Source organism: Leopardus geoffroyi, chromosome D3 (genome assembly GCF_018350155.1).
Source record: "Leopardus geoffroyi isolate Oge1 chromosome D3, O.geoffroyi_Oge1_pat1.0, whole genome shotgun sequence".
In the NCBI taxonomy this organism is placed as follows: Eukaryota; Metazoa; Chordata; class Mammalia; order Carnivora; family Felidae; genus Leopardus; species Leopardus geoffroyi.
Window position 1 is genome coordinate 76,103,918 of NC_059339.1, and position 15,886 is coordinate 76,119,803.

Here is a 15,886-nt window from a genome sequence, read left to right on the forward strand (position 1 = left end):
GAGGTTAGAATTCACCGCTTGCCGCAGTTTTCTCTCTTCTGCCACAGACTTGACATAAGAAAGACACCAATGAAAGAAAAATCCTTGTCTGCAGAGACCAGCCCTAAGACCACTTTCCTTCAGGAAAAAGTGTACCCATGAGGATCTGATGGTCATCCTGGGGCGAGGCCACCGGGCGGCTGTCGGGGGGGCCAGCTCTGCACAGGGGCGCGCCACCTCTTTGTCTGTGGCCGTCACGGACATCATGAGGCTCGGCCTCCCCGAGGAATGGACGTGAAGCAACGAGCAAGCACCCTCACTAAACAGGAGCAGGCGCTCGGGGAGCTGCTGCCGATCTTAAGGAAGACCCTGTTCCCCGAACGAGTGCCAGCTGCGGCGTGGGGTCCTCACTCGAGACCATTCTCAGGCCCAGTGAGGCGAGAGGCAGAACGAAGGCCTCCTCGTTAGGCCCCATCCCGGCCTCTGGCCGGAACTGATCGGGAGAGTCACACGTGCACGGTTCAGGGGTTTTGTGAGTACGACAGGCTCATGGGGGTTTTGCTGGAGAGGATTGGAATCTTACTAAAAAGCTTGAAATACCTACTCACCACGGGGTGGCCTCCACTCTGAATAGACAGTGATGGAGAGACTTTCCTCCATATGTAGTGAATCTGAAGAACAACCGGAGTATGCAGTCCACATGTACCATTCCCAGGATTCCAGAAAATTCCCCCTTAGGCACCAGTGTGGTAAACAGTCCCCAACCAGCTCTCGGAAAAAAACAACCGATGCATCTGTGTGTGGAGTGTGTGTTTATTGTACATTTTACCAGTATAAAAGAAGACACACTTTATACAAATAATAATCAAATACACAATACTCTTTAAACTCCGTATAGCCAATTGATCCTCAAAGAAATCCTTTGTTGATTTTTACCAAGCTCTTGCATCTGTAGCCAGTCTATGGTTGCAATGGGTCAACAAGTATAGTTCTGACATGAATGTTGATTTTTTTTTAATGAGTAATACAAATGTCAAACAACTCCTCTGGGTGTCGAAACTTCACTTGGATACATTGGATAATAGTTTTCAAATAATGGAAGCCTATTTCAGGTCTTTGTGCTATTTGCAATGTAAAGGCTATAGATGACAACTTATATCGGCATTATTAATATTTTTTCCATCACTTTCTTAAGTCTAGATAATCAACAAAACAATGAGTCAAGTCCCAACGTACAGTATTTGCTGATTTCTACAGTGTAAATAGCCCTATCACAACCAAGGGCAAGGTGCCATGATGTCACCGAAGCGACTTGGAAAGAGAGGCACAGTAACACATCATTCTGTGGTATTTCCAACCTACAGGCACAATAAACGTAAGTCACTGCTACAACAAAGATAAGAAAATGTAGTAAAATAATTGAGAAGTGATGGATTTTGAGTATTTGTTACTTTCCTTTTTGACAGAATTTATTCTCAGCGTAAAATCTATTATTCCTTAAAATGTCAAGAAAGTAAAGCTTTGACCAGAAGGAGGAAAGTGGGCCTGTGTGCTCCCATCTCAGGAACAGGAGGCCGAGTGTATGCTGGGAACGTCAGAGTGACAGCTATCAAGACACCAGAAACAGGACCCGATTCCTGCCCCAGGGCTTATAATAAAGGCTCCAACCAGGCTTTTTTCCAAAAATGTTTTTAATTCCGACATCCATCTTAATGGCTTACGGTAGCCTAATTTAGCCAGTAGTTTGTTATACTAAAAATGGAAGCTAATGATTTCAGCTAAAAACAACTAAGTCCGTGCCATCAAAGTATATTGTAAGAAACTGATTATCACAGGCTGCATTTGTTGTCCCTTCCTTCTCCCCACAGAAAGGCTTAATAAGATTCCCACAGCAAGAGCAAAAGGCTTACTTCCTCCCCTGGGACCCACAGTTATGAATGTGTTCTCTAGAGGGCATCTACCCCCCCACCCCCCCCCACCCCCCGGCCACCCCGCCAAGAGCTCTTCAAAGACTCATCTCATGCAGGGAGCAGTGGTCCCACTAAAGAGTATCACCTGCTACTACAGGTCATATTAGTGTCGTTCGGCAAATATTGATGACATCACCCTATTTCTCTTCAGTACCCACCAGTACTCAGCTCAGGGTGATATAGCTCAGCACACTTTATCCTTTCCAAAATACTAGATTTTGAAAAGAGGCACAACTTTTAAGAAAGAGCAGATAATAGTTATACCACTTAACTGTCCATCTGGAAGAAATCCTGCCCAAAAAAGAAGGGGGGCACGCCTGGGTGGTTCACTTGATTAAGCGTCTGACTCTTGATTTCGGCTCAGGTCATGATCTCACAGTCATGAAATCAAGCCCCGAGTTGGGCTCTGCCCTGGATCTGGAGCCTTCTTAAAATTCTCTCTCTCCTTCTCCCTCTGCCCCTCTCCCCCACTCACTCACACACATGCTCGCTCCCTCTCTCTCTCTCTCAAAAAAAAAAAAAAAAGAAAAGAAAAATGTTTTCAGGTGCCACTGTTGGAATTAACCAGGAATTCTGATTAGGTAAGCACATTCAACACAATTATGACATGATTACCTATTTTAACTGGCAACAATTCAAACATAATGCAGATTTCTTGATTCAGATTCAATCCATTTGCTGTATATACTCTGAAACCTCATGATGCTAGTTTCCATAAAATGAAATGTGTCACAAAAAGCCACCTGGACTGGGAAATTACTGAAGGGACTTGTTACAAAGGGATCTCAGTTATTAGGCAATTAGGACAAAACTCCTGAGAATATTTACAAAGCCTTCCTGGGGCATGACCTTGATGAAATGTCTTTAATTTTATAATTTTTGGAAATAATGAAAGGAACGGTTAGCTTTTGTCTTCCTCTGAGGATTCTCCATTTTGCTATTGAGACTGCTAAACTGAATGATTTTAATTCAGGGCACGGGTTTTATTAGCAGCTTAGAATTTTCTTTTCCAGCTTGTGACATCTCAACAAATTTCCTAGTTCCATCTAGTGTTGGGAGGCATGTTCCTGTGCCATCTTCAGGATTCTGACGGAAGGGGTTTCTCAGGCTAAGAGCTTAGAGACAAGGTACTAAAACAGATGTGTTCCGTGGCCCCTGGCTTATGCACCTGCACCAGCACATGCGCACACTTCCTTTGAGGGCTGTCTATGGCCACCATCTTTAATTGACGCCCTCCGGCTGTGGCTATACAAGCTGGCCCCTTCTCCCAGGCCCACCCACCCCCAGAATGGAGGCCTGAACACAGAAGAGTTCTAGGACTGAGACCCATGTTCCTATATTTTGGGACCAGTGCAAGTCTTACCGCTGCCCCTACTCACTGGTGTGGGCTCACCCTCATGGCTTAATAACATTTTATTATTTTATTTATTTATTTTGAGAGAGCCAGAGACGGCGTGAGCGGGGGTGCAGAGAGAAAGGGAGAGAGAGAATCCCAAGCAGGCTCTGCACTGTCAGAGCAGAGACCAACAGCGGGGGGCGGATGGGTAATTCAAACCCACAAACTGTGAAATCATAACCTGAGCTGAAGCCAAGAGTTGGAGGCTTAACTGACTGAGCTACCCAGGTGCCCCATTTAATAACGTATTTTAGATAAACACACCGGCATCTGACTGAGCAAACAACCTCTCTTACATACCTTAGAGTCTCTTGGATGAAATACCCAATTTATGAGAACAGATAGCCGAGGGGGGAAAAAATGCAACATTTTATTCCAGGGAACTCATCCCACCAAATTAGTGTATCAAAAAGAAATCAAGAGAGAGAAAAAAAAAACTATTTTCTTTCTTTCTTTTTTTTTTTTTTTTGAAAACACCTATTTTCAAGATCAGCTGAACATGTAAATGACCTAATATGACTTTAGGATGGTGGATACAATGCATCTTCTGACAGGCTTAATTTGGGCAACTCGGAGCAGAAAACCCACTTTCTCTTCATATCTAGATAGCCATCATTGTCTACATAATCCCAGTCACAAAGAAAAATTTAATGGAATCCTAGAGAAATGTTACATTCTGTTCATGGATTTCCTGAGCAAGGATGTGTACTCTGCGGTACTATCAGGAAGTCGTGAGTAGTTACTATTTAGTCAGCACCAAAAAGTCACCGATACACATTTTTTTAAGTGGGCTCCACTTCCCATGTGGGGCTTGAACTCATGACCCTGAGAACAAGAGTTGGATGCTCTACCAACTGAGTCACCCAGGTGCCCCCCCCACCCCCGCACCGCATCACTGATACACATTTAAAGGGCTTTTAACATTGAGTTTCATTTCTCCAGATATGAAGTAAATATTCTTTGAATGCAAACATTTCTTTTAATTTAAAAAAGGCAAGTAGTTCCAGAACGCATATCCTTTAGAAGAGTTCCTTCTGTGCTGTCCATACAGGGAGCTGGGCCTTACAAGGACCCGGGCCAAGCTGAACGGGCTCAGCGTCACAGCCCCTGCAAGTTTCCTGTACAGGCTGATTCATCAGTTAAAGCCAGGTCTGCCTGGCTGCCAGCAGCTCACTGCTAATTACCAGGGCAAACGTGTATATTTCAAAGTTGGCAAATAGGATAACCCTTCTCAAAGGCTATTAGCTCTGCCACGAGCAATCGTTGATTTTGTCCTACTAAATGCTCCCCTTGAGTATGATCCTTGCCCATCTTTGGTTAAGAACAGTCAAAGGTAACACTCCTCAGGACAACAAATGCCCTGGGCAGTGATCCCAATAACTCGCCCTTTGTCTGTCGTCACTACAAAGGCCGGGCTGGTCCCCCTCAGAATCAAGGATATTATTCCAGACAGCCCAGTCACTGTTGATACAGAAGCTTCCTTAGCAAACGAGGGGTTTCAGATACCCTAGCAAGAGCTCCTGAGCTGCAGTTTTCTGTAACATCTCCATAATAATATGTATTTGGCTGAAGCAGGCCCTCCGCATGACTGAAGCACAGGAAATGGCTGCAAGCCTAACCCGCCTTCACTAACCCAGAGAATTGCCTTCACCGTGGGACTCAGTCTACCTTGAAACTAATCCCCCAAGAGCTCACGGAAACAGCCAACTATCTCTGCCTTGTACCTTTCTCTGGAAACACAATCTACCAATAGGAAAACCAATTTGAAAAAAAAAAAAAGCACATTACTCAAATTTCAGAGCTGTTATCAGAGTGGGAAAATTATGAACTAAAATGGATGGCATGTTTCTTTCCTTGTATTACAAACTAAATTCCTCCTATTTAATAAGTTTGATTATTAATGAACTTGCATTAGTTTTGATTTAACAGAGAGCATGAATCAAATAGTTAACACCTTAATGATGTGATACTATTTATTAGCACAGTAAATCCTGAATATAGGATATCTATGATTCTTCTAATACTTCCACTTTATGAACTGGCTTTAAAAACATCAAAGACATGCTCTTTTGAAGAACAAAGTTTTCAAGCTTGGACGAAAGAGAAGGTAATCATTACAAATTCATTACGGATCCATCAGAGATTTTTTAATCCATTTAAATCCAACTAAAGGAGATCAGATTCTGATCTTACATTATTTCTACATTTTTAGAACAACTTTTCACTCACAAATTCAAGGTTACAATGGCATTAAAAATATCCACAGGAAAAGACTGGCATGAGATAGAAGAATATGATTAATTGCTGTTGCATTAGAGTGATTTTTTTTTCCCTCTATTTTTCAAATTTCCAAGAGCAGGGTTACGTCATTTTCATGGCAAAAATTATAAATTAAGAAAGAACTCAAGATTACAAAACAGCTGACTTTATAAAGTAATTCTTCAAACAAACGGGCAGAAAGAAGGCATTCAAGCAAAATAAAGAAGATGCTCCATGTAAAGTTTCACCAGGTCCTGGGACAGCTTTAGAGATGAAGCCCATTGTTAGTATTTCCCGGCATCACAGTCCTTGGGGACGGGAAGCAGTGAGAGCCCCCTTTCCTGTGACACTGCAGATCCTCACCAGGCAAGTATGACCCATGCTGGATTTCTACAGGTTTATTAGCCTTGTGTGCCTGGGGAATCTTAACGCACTTTTGGAATCTGTACTCGATTTGGTTTTATGGTGAGAGAAGTGAGGTTCACACGTAAGTACCACAATGACCAGTTAATGGGGACATCACCATTAACTGCTGAAAAAGCAGCCATTACAGGTGACCATCCTGCCTCATTACTGGCCTTCTGTAACCCATGGGCTTAGAGAAAGATTAGGTAACAGTTCCTTTTCAAATTATATTTCCTTCAGTCAAGTCTGTTCACTTAAAAAACAAGACAACTATATGCACAAGACTGTAAACAGATCTCATTCACACTGACAGCCCACAGAGGGGACTCTCCATTAATCACCCATGCAGGTTTTTTGAGCAATAAACCCCAAATCGGTATTTAAAATATGTGTGCATCTATTAAGATAAATTTTTAAAACTTAGTTTTTAAATAGCCCAGTGGACATTCCAAACCGGTAACTTTACCCAGGGAGGGGGGATATAAATGCTTCCTGTATTAGGATATAAAAATAGAAAACCCCAATAAGGATTTCAGACTCCGTTCCTCAAGAAATCACACAATTTGTGCCCAAAGGCGGTACAGATACCAACGTAACTTTCTTCCCTGATCTCTGAATACATCTCCTCCACAATGGAGGTATCTGGGGGTTGGGCATTTGCCTAATCCCACGGGGTCCTCTGGCTGGGGTCACAGCTGCTGGCTGGTGAAGAAGGATTTAGTCTCCCTGCAGACAGGATTTACACAGAGCGGACAACTCAGAGTCAACTGCTTGGAGCACAGCTCGTTTGACTGGATGTGTGACAGCACCAAATCGGCCAGGGCCTGGAAGACGGGCGACAAGAAGCAAAGATTCCTCAGAAGCATCAAGTCTGCTCTCTCCCCACGCGTCTCCCTCCCCCTCCCATCTGCCCAGATAATCACTATGGCTGGGGGTTTCTTTTCGTCTGAATTATGGCTACTTTGAACTGGATTCTATAATATCTTCGTTTCCTAAGGATCCTCGGCTTAGACAAAAGTTAAGATAGAGATTTTAGAGAAGAAAATCCTCTTACCCACCTGCTAATTCTGGTCTCTGAAAGGCAGATCTTAAATCAGACATAGTTATAGGTGGGTAGAAAATAAGAAAATCGGGGCTATCTAAACGAAAAAGGAGCAAGAGCATAAGGAATTCGATTTTATTTTTGTAATTAATTGGAACTCAAAATGTTCTAATATGTGAGAAAACCAATATTCTGTAAGAGCTTCTCAGAGGATTACTCTCCGATATGTTCTACGAAAATGGTTGCAACAGTATAGATACCTTGGAGAACAATGGATTTCCATTAAGAGACTCTGCTCTTCTGATGTTTTCAACTCCACACTGAATCAAATGAGAAAAAGAGGGAAAACCACATACACATTTTATTTTCCTTTTTTTTTTTTTTTTAAAGAAACCGCTACAAAAAAGTAAACAGACATAGATGCATACACAACTTAAAGTCTTACTTCCAAAGTGGTCCCAGACTGCTCAGAAATGAAAAGAGCCACGGGACCAGACACAGATGTTGATTTTCACCTCTGTTATCATAAAATTGCTCTCATTTTCTATTCCTTCCCCCACCCCATTACCTTCCCATAAGTGCTTAGTTTCCAAACCGTTTTCGAGGCTATATTTGACAGAATTCTCAAGTCATTCAAATCTGCTTACCATTCTTTTTTTTTAATCTCCCTTTCTAATGCGTACTTTTACAGACTCTACCTAAGCAGAATGTTGCTTTAATTAAATAAATCTTTATGCCTGTTTTGATTCCAATTGCCAAAAGAGGTAAATTAATTTAATGTCTGTTGAACCTAGATGGGATCCAAAGCAGAGTTGGGTTTTTAAATATATTCTTACACAGAAAAATCCAAAATAAAACCTGAGGACTGTTTCACTATCATCCTTGCTTCCCTCCCCCCAAATACCCAGTTGATTATCCCCCAAATAATTAAGAAACATCTAATTATTGTTCACTCAGGTACTCAAAATCTTCTTTCTAAAATGCAGATGGCTTTTTTGTTGCTTTATCGTTTAAGTGAACTTCAACTGACAAGGGAAAATGGTGAGATCAGCAAACACATCGTTCTCAACTTAAAAAGAGACTGTATTCTAAAACTTCATGTAGAAGTCAGTTAACGGCAGGATAACCAACACTGGCAGTGGACTTTAACACTGTTCATGCGACAGTTACAGGATACAACTCTGTAGGGCAACCCAGTAAAATATCTACCACCATTTAAATTCCATTTCTAGGAATTTTATCTAAGAAAATAATTGGAAAAGTAAAAAGGAAATGATGTTTATTACAGAGCAGCTTAGGAAAGTACAAAGTTGGAAACATACTGATGCATATTGATCAAGGATTTGTTAAAAATAATTATACAGATCTAACTACATTTATTGACTTGGGTCTGTAACATATTTTTAAGAAAAAAAAAGATTACAAAACAGTATGAATAAAATACCATTTTTGTTAAACATGTAGGAGAATACCATTTTTCTTAAAGTACACATACATTTAGAGAAAAAAGGGGACTTAATTTTATTAAAATATTAACTTACTATCTCTCAGGGGTAAGATTCTGAGTGAGCTCTACTCTCAATGTGATGCTCCTCTAAATTGTCTGGGTTCTTTATTATTTTTATTATCGATAAGCAGTAATTTCATCTTGGGGGAAAAATTCAAACTACTCTTTAAAGAAAGTTGTTTTAAATTTTTTTTTAATGTTTATTTATTTTTGACAGAGACAGAGAGACAGAGCATGAACGGGGGAGGGGCAGAGAGAGAGGCAGACACAGAACCCGAAGCAGGCTCCAGGCTCTGAGCTGTCAGCACCTGAAGCAGGCTCTGTTCGCGGGGCTCGAACTCATGGACCGTGAGATCACGACCTGAGCCGAAGTGGGACGCTTAACCAACTGAGCCACCCAGGCGCCCCTAAAGAAAGTTGTTTTAAACACAACATATTCTCCCATCAAAACAATGAAGTAAACTGTAGCTAGATGGTCTTCTTTATTCTATGGATAATCTATTCATCACTAATAATCCATTTGATTACTAAGGAATAATCTCGGTTTAGTAATGTTAACAACTGTGAATTATCATGCAATACAAAAACTTATTTTCCGAACACACTGGTACGAACTATATTTGCACGTAAGTCTCTTTAGGAAGCTCACGACCAGCCAAGGTCACGGTGGGATACAGAAGGCACCATTACATGATGCCCACAGACAATGCTGCAACCACTTTCCCATCATTTCTGTATCAGAACTACTGACACCCTCCAACTTCCTCAACATTTGATGACCAGCGTGCATAAACAGAACCCCGTGGGGTTACGTGCCGGCTAAAGCTCTCTCCAAGCCGCTCGCACCCTCTCCCGTGCGTGCCACCCATTCTCAGTCCCGGAGACAGTGAGGTAGCCTCTGAGGCCAGGCCTCCCTCGAGCACGCATGGGGACGACCAGGGCCGGGAATTCTGGCAGAAGATGGGGCGGCGGGTGAGGGCTTCTGGGGTCCCAGAGCTTCCACAGTCCCCATAGAAACAATGCTATATACTGGATTCCGGTTTCAGGCCGGCCCCCCGAAGTCATGAGATGGGGCAACAGGAAGTTCGTCACCACTGTGAATGAGAACTCACATCCATCTTACATCATAAGACACTAAGGACGGTAGGCTTTTTTTCAGTAATCAGATTGATCACAACACGGTAGCAAACGGCTAATTGAGTGTATCAAAGAAGTCAAGGAAATTACAACACACTCTGCCTCAGTGTTCATTCAATGGTCTTCTCCTAAATGACAAAATCCAACAAGAAACCGTGTAAAACCCCAAGTAGAGGGCACTATTAGGCCCAGAGGAATGCTAACACAATACAATTCTTTTCCTCCAAACTGGTGAGAAGTCCAATTATTCTGTCTTAAGAAAATGTGGCTTGGGGCGCCTGGGTGGCGCAGTCGGTTAAGCGACCGACTTCAGCCAGGTCACGATCTCGCGGTCCGTGAGTTCGAGCCCCGCGTCAGGCTCTGGGCTGATGGCTCAGAGCCTGGAGCCTGTTTCCGATTCTGTGTCTCCCTCTCTCTCTGCCCCTCCCCCATTCATGCTCTGTCTCTCTCTGTCCCAAAAATAAATAAACATTGAAAAAAAAAATTAAAAAAAAAAAAAAAAAAAAGAAAATGTGGCTTTAGTACTTCCAGGTGATATACAGTGTCTCCAACTAGATAAAATGATGTTGCTCCCAGTCACGGCTCGGCACCTGGGTTCACAAAGGCACAAAAGTGCTTCCTCTCTGCTGACGTGGAATTAACTCAATGTGTTCAGACGAACTCAATTTAAATGTTATTTGGAACAATGAGGCCACGGTACAGGCAAACCTATCTATCAAAGAACACACTATTTTATCCCTTCAAAATCTTTTTCTAATTCCAGTATGGTTAACATACAGTGTTATATTCGTTTCGGGTTTACAGTACAGTGACTCAACAATTCTGTGTGTGCCCCAGTGCTCGTCAAGATGAGCCTGTACTCTTCAGTCCCCTTCCCTTACTTGGCTCACCGCCCACCCACGTGCTCTCCGATAACCACCGGACGGTATTTTTGAATGATGCAATTATATCGTTGCAGAGAAAGTTTCCTTCCAAAACAAATCACGACTTACGAATGGAACCAATAATCACATTTACCTCGTTAGCCAGAACTTGGGAGTACTCGATGTCCAGTTCGTACAGCGTTTCAATGTGATCGCTGGTAAACGCTATCGGGACCAAAAGAATGTTCTTCCTCCCCCTCTCACAAAGCCCTTTGATGGTCTCGTCAGTTTGAGGGCCCAGCCAGGGCATCGGACCAACCTGTGAGAAAGGAGAATGAACACACACAGGGACCCCTTTCTGCCCCGTGTCTGTGACACGCCACAGCCCACCGCCCTGGACACACACCCGCACGCTGCTGAGAGTGAGGGCCACGCTTGACATTCGCATTAGTGGGCTTTGCTATTTCTCTGTTAAGCTCGAATCCTTCTAGAAGTTGGCATAATATAAATAAATAACAATTCCTGCCATTACAACTAAAAGCAAATAATACATTAAATCAATGAAATTCAACTAGTTGCTTGACTTCTCCTCCATTTGACCTGCCTGCAGAGTTCCTTCTGCTCACGGTGAACCACCAGGTGATAGAACATTCTGCGTATGTGAAAGAGCCAGATCTAATCATTTCATAACTAAGTCCTAAAATAGATGTCCTCAGAAAAGCTGACTGTAAACGTATGGAAGCCACCTACCTTGGACTGCCAAACCAGTCGGTAGGGGTTGGAGTAACCCAGCTTATCCATGACTCTCTGCACTGTGGCGCCCACCTCCTGAGGATAGGGATCCCCTCTGTTGACCACCTGCGGCAGAGACACATGGGTGTTCAGTCGCCAACACTGAAGGGGCCCAAGAGCCTTGGACTGTGCGGTGTGACCGTGTAAGCCGGGGACCTTCCCCACTGTCTTCTGCACTCAACTGCCAAACTTCCTCGGGTCTATTTCCTCATGGGCCAAAGGAGAACACCGCATTCACTCCTCTCTAAGTAGCTAGGAATATGTCAAATTCTATGTTCTCTGTTATTCGTAGGAGATTGATGTCTAATGAGGGAGGATGGGTCTTTCGGTTTCCCCATCTGAAATACGGAAAGCGGGAATCGAGAATATTGTGTGGACGGCATCTGGACCTGTGGAATCCACGGCACCAGCTTCACAGAAGGGGCAAATGCTGGTGGAGTAAGACAGAAGAGAGAAGCAGCTCGTGGGTTCACACACCAGGCTCCTCGAGAATACGACCTATACCTTCAAATTCCTTTTTTCCCACTTTCCCCACAGCAACGGACTGCAAGGCAAATGCTTTGTGCACAGCAAACGTCTGATAACTGGTCCTGACACAACAGCTTGTTAATACTTTTGAAAATGTTCAATAGGAATTTTATTTTTACTGCTTTAACATTTAGCTGTGTACTGACTCCACAACGCCTTATGCTGCTTTATTTAATAATACTTATTATATACTATCTAACTAAATATTATTTATTCCCACAATACTTATTACCTTCTGACATAACATACTATTTTTTTTCTGTAATATTGTTATTATCTGTCCCCCACCCCCACTCTCTGGGGACAAAGATTTTTGTCTATTTTGTTCATTTCCATATCCTACGACAATGGATAGACAGTGGATAAAACAGTACTTAGAATACAGTCGATAGAACAGTGCTCAATAAATACTGTTGAAGTGAAATCTGGATAACCTATTTTATGATATTACCAAAAGTTAGTTAAAAAGCCATTAGCATTAGAAACCTAAATGTAGAATGAATGAGGGAAATATAAAGTCGCCATTAGAACAACATAGAAATAATCACTATAGGCAAGATCTATTGAAGGATGCTAAAATTAGTGAGCAAAGGTCTAGGAAAAAGAAAGCATTTGCCTAGTCTCAAATTATCTCACCTAAGATATTTTAAATTACAGAGAGAAAAACAGCAACTTTACTATGTACAAACCCAGCAGGTACCACCTCAGACAAATGGCCAAGGATCACATCACCAGGAGTAAGACGTGTTATTATCATGTGCCCAAATACAATGCACTGAGAAGGACCAATCAGCGTGGAGTGTTCTTCCCCGTACTACATAACCTCAATCTAATCGTGAGAAAATGCCAGACGTGGGAATGCAAGCTAGTGCAGCCACTCCGGAAAACAGTATGGAGGTTCCTCAAAAAACTAAAAATAGAACTACCCTACGACCCAGCAATCGCACTACTAGGCATTTATCCACGGGATACAGGTGTGCTGTTTCGAAGGGACACGTGCACCCCCATGTTTATAGCAGCAGCACTATCAACAATAGCCAAAGTATGGAAAGAGCCCAAATGTCCATCAATGGATGAGTGGATAAAGAAGATGTGGGATATATATACAATGGAGTATTACTTGGCAATCAAAAAGAATGAAATCTTGCCATTTGCAACTAAGTGCTTGGAACTAGAGGGTATTATGCTAAGTGAAATTAGAGAAAGACAAAAATCTCATATGAGGACTTCAAGATACAAAACAGATGAACATAAGGGAATGGAAGCAAAAATAATATAAAAACAGGAAGGGGGCCAAAAACATAAGAGTCTCTTAAATATGGAGAACAAACAGAGGGTTACTGGAGGGGTTGGGGGGGGGATGGGCTAAATGGGGAAGGGGCACTAAGGAATCTACTCCTGAAATCATTGTTGCACCATATGCTAACTAATTTGGATGTAAATTATAAAAAAAAAAAAAAAATTAAAAGGAAAAAAAAAAAAAAAGAAAATGCCAGACATATCCAGATGCAAAATAACTGACATTCCACTAAGTCATTCTTCAAAAATATCAAGGTCACAAAAGACAAGAAAAGCGTGAAGACTGTCAGGGACCGGGGGCTCCCAAGGAGACATAACAACGTGACACGATGCTGAAGCCTGAGAAAGCCTGGCCCCTGGCTCACAGCAGTGCACCGCCGTTAGGGTCCCAGTCTGGGTCACTAAACTGCGGTTGTGCAGATGCCGGAATGAGGAGACCCAAAGGGAAGGGTGTCCGTGTGTGTATATGTATGTATATATGTGCATACGTGTGTGTATATGTATATACATATATATATATATATATACCCACGAACCCTCTGTGCTATTTTTCAACTTTTCTGTAAGTCCAAAATTACTTCCAAATAATAAGTCTTTGAAAAGTCATCAAGAAGGAAGGGTGAGCAGCAGCAAGTACAGGGGAAAAGAGAAGCCTGCTAGAACAGTCTGCTTCCTTGACAGTCCCCGTCTTCCCCACCCTCCCTCATCTTCACGACTTCATGGCACAGCCGGGTCCCACACGGGAGCCCGCGCGGCAGAGAAGCCTGGCAACAGGGTGCCCGGGCCCAGAGGGAAGGATGGGGGAGTGACTGAGGGAAGGGAAGGCAGCCCCTGGAATCGTTCACGTGCAAAAACGTGCTTCCTCCCCCCCCCCCACCTCACCCCCTCCAGCCCAAGAGCTTCCGTCCGGCACGTCGGACACGGCCTCATCACACCTAGGACAGTTGTGAAAAGGATGCGGGCCAAGCGGCCGGAGGGGCATGCGAAGAGGCTTTGCGTGATACCAGAAGAGAGAGTATGAACTTGTTAGAGTAAAACAGGCAGGCTTCCAGAAGGGAGGAACATACTCCCGAGCCTCCTCCAGCTGCACCGGCACCTCCTCCGTTGAACGCCGGAGCGGGAGAGCTGTCAGGGCTCGACCCCCGTGACCACCAGGTGGCAGTAAAGACCGATTAGAGGGGTGGCCCCAGGCACTGGGGTTAACTCCATTAACTCTGGAGTTAAACCCTTAACACCTACGAAGACGTAATTCTTCGCCTCTCTGGCTTTGAAAGCAATGTGCTTAGGGCACAGTGATAGTTCTGAGCTGATGAAACTGGCCGCTCATTCCACGCACATCTCTATACCCTGCAGCGCACTGGCTCCATCGTTCTCGTTGGCAAACGGGCGACAGCTCAGGCACACAGGCGGTATTTTCCAGAACACGGGCGACAGCTCAGGCACACAGGCGGTATTTTCCAGAACACCCAGCGCAGCGTGATAGACTGGGGAATAACCAGATGACCACTCGATACACGCCATACTCACTCGCTAAAACGTGGGCTCTGGTCTCAGCAAATTAGAAACTGTAATCATTTCCTGGAGTTCAAACAGCCCCTGTCAAGTCTTGACAAAAGAACAGGACGGAGTGTGAACGGAGGCTCTTCAGGGCAAGATACTGACTGAAAATCGGGTGCGCTCCTTCAACAGGGCAGGTGACAGCAGCCTTCCTCCACCTGCTCCGCCTGTTCACGTATAGGAAAACTCCTCTACAACCCACCGCCAAGTTATCGTTTAAAGAGGTTTCATAAGACAATATGTATTCACAACATTATCATTTGAATTAATTATTACTGGGTTTCCAGGAATTGACTCTAGTTACATGTAGCACCTAGGTGAAGTCTGAGATGTTAGAACTCGTCCTTGCATTGGGCTCAGGATGTTCTGGAAGGCGGGTCCCGTTTACGCATTCAGAAATCCTCTACCGCTAGGTCATCCAACAAAACGTTCTTACTTACAGACATGGGCAGTGAGTGAGCAGAAAAGAGAATGACCACCTCACTCCTCTTCTCAGGTGGAAAGTGGTCCAGTTCTTTCACGATGTGGTCTGCAAAGCACTGCGGGAACAGCAAGAAAGGAGGGTCAGAAGGAGTTGGGAAGAAAGAAATGGAAGGAAAAGAAAATATTTTTAAAATGAGAGGCACAACAAGAAATTTCATGGCAACCGTCAAAAACTGGAACTCTCTTTTTAAAAAATTGCCAACAGTACAGTCTCCTCTTGCCGTGGTTCATCATCAAAATGGCTCATAACGGTTTCAGGGGCCTAGGGAATTTGATGGGAAACTTCTAAAGCTCGCTAATGGCTCACTGAAAATGAACGCTCTGGATCTGCTTCCCCTCGGGAGGAACAGGGCACACTTCCAGATGGAAAGGAAACACAGATGGGAAGAAGTTGTTTTAAGATCTCTCATTTGCTCGGTTAGCAGGAAAACAGCTTACGGGGTCTTTCTAAATCTTCCTTAGTTTGGCTTTCAGGCCTATCACATTAAAACACATTAGACAGAAATAGTAGAGGAATAAGAAAATACTATTCTATTTTTACGACCTTTTCCTTCTGAGCCCAGCATCCTCGCTAAGTCAATCTTCATAATAACCTTCATAACAACAGACGAGAGGTTGTACAACTCTCATTAAATTCACAGAGGGGGGAAGAGGCGGCCGACGTGGGGG

At 43.4% G+C, this 15,886-nt stretch overlaps 1 protein-coding gene across 2 annotated transcripts in view; it reads right to left on the bottom strand.

Moving 5' to 3' along the window:
* Nucleotides 1-5,304: 5,304 nt before the first annotated feature.
* Nucleotides 5,305-15,886, bottom strand: part of FECH (ferrochelatase) — a 37,728-nt gene continuing 27,146 nt past the window's right edge. Inside the window, exons 7-11 of one of the 2 annotated variants that reach the window (XM_045459140.1) lie at nucleotides 15,175-15,273; nucleotides 11,309-11,416; nucleotides 10,713-10,877; nucleotides 7,312-7,371; nucleotides 5,305-6,833 (exon numbers count right to left, since the gene is read on the bottom strand). In XM_045459140.1, coding sequence (XP_045315096.1) covers nucleotides 6,699-6,833; nucleotides 7,312-7,371; nucleotides 10,713-10,877; nucleotides 11,309-11,416; nucleotides 15,175-15,273 — 567 coding nt within the window. In that variant the 3' untranslated portion in view covers nucleotides 5,305-6,698. Of the gene's footprint in view, nucleotides 6,834-7,311; nucleotides 7,372-9,677; nucleotides 9,960-10,207; nucleotides 10,286-10,712; nucleotides 10,878-11,308; nucleotides 11,417-15,174; nucleotides 15,274-15,886 lie in introns of those variants that run through there. The other variant, XM_045459141.1, reaches the window with a different exon arrangement.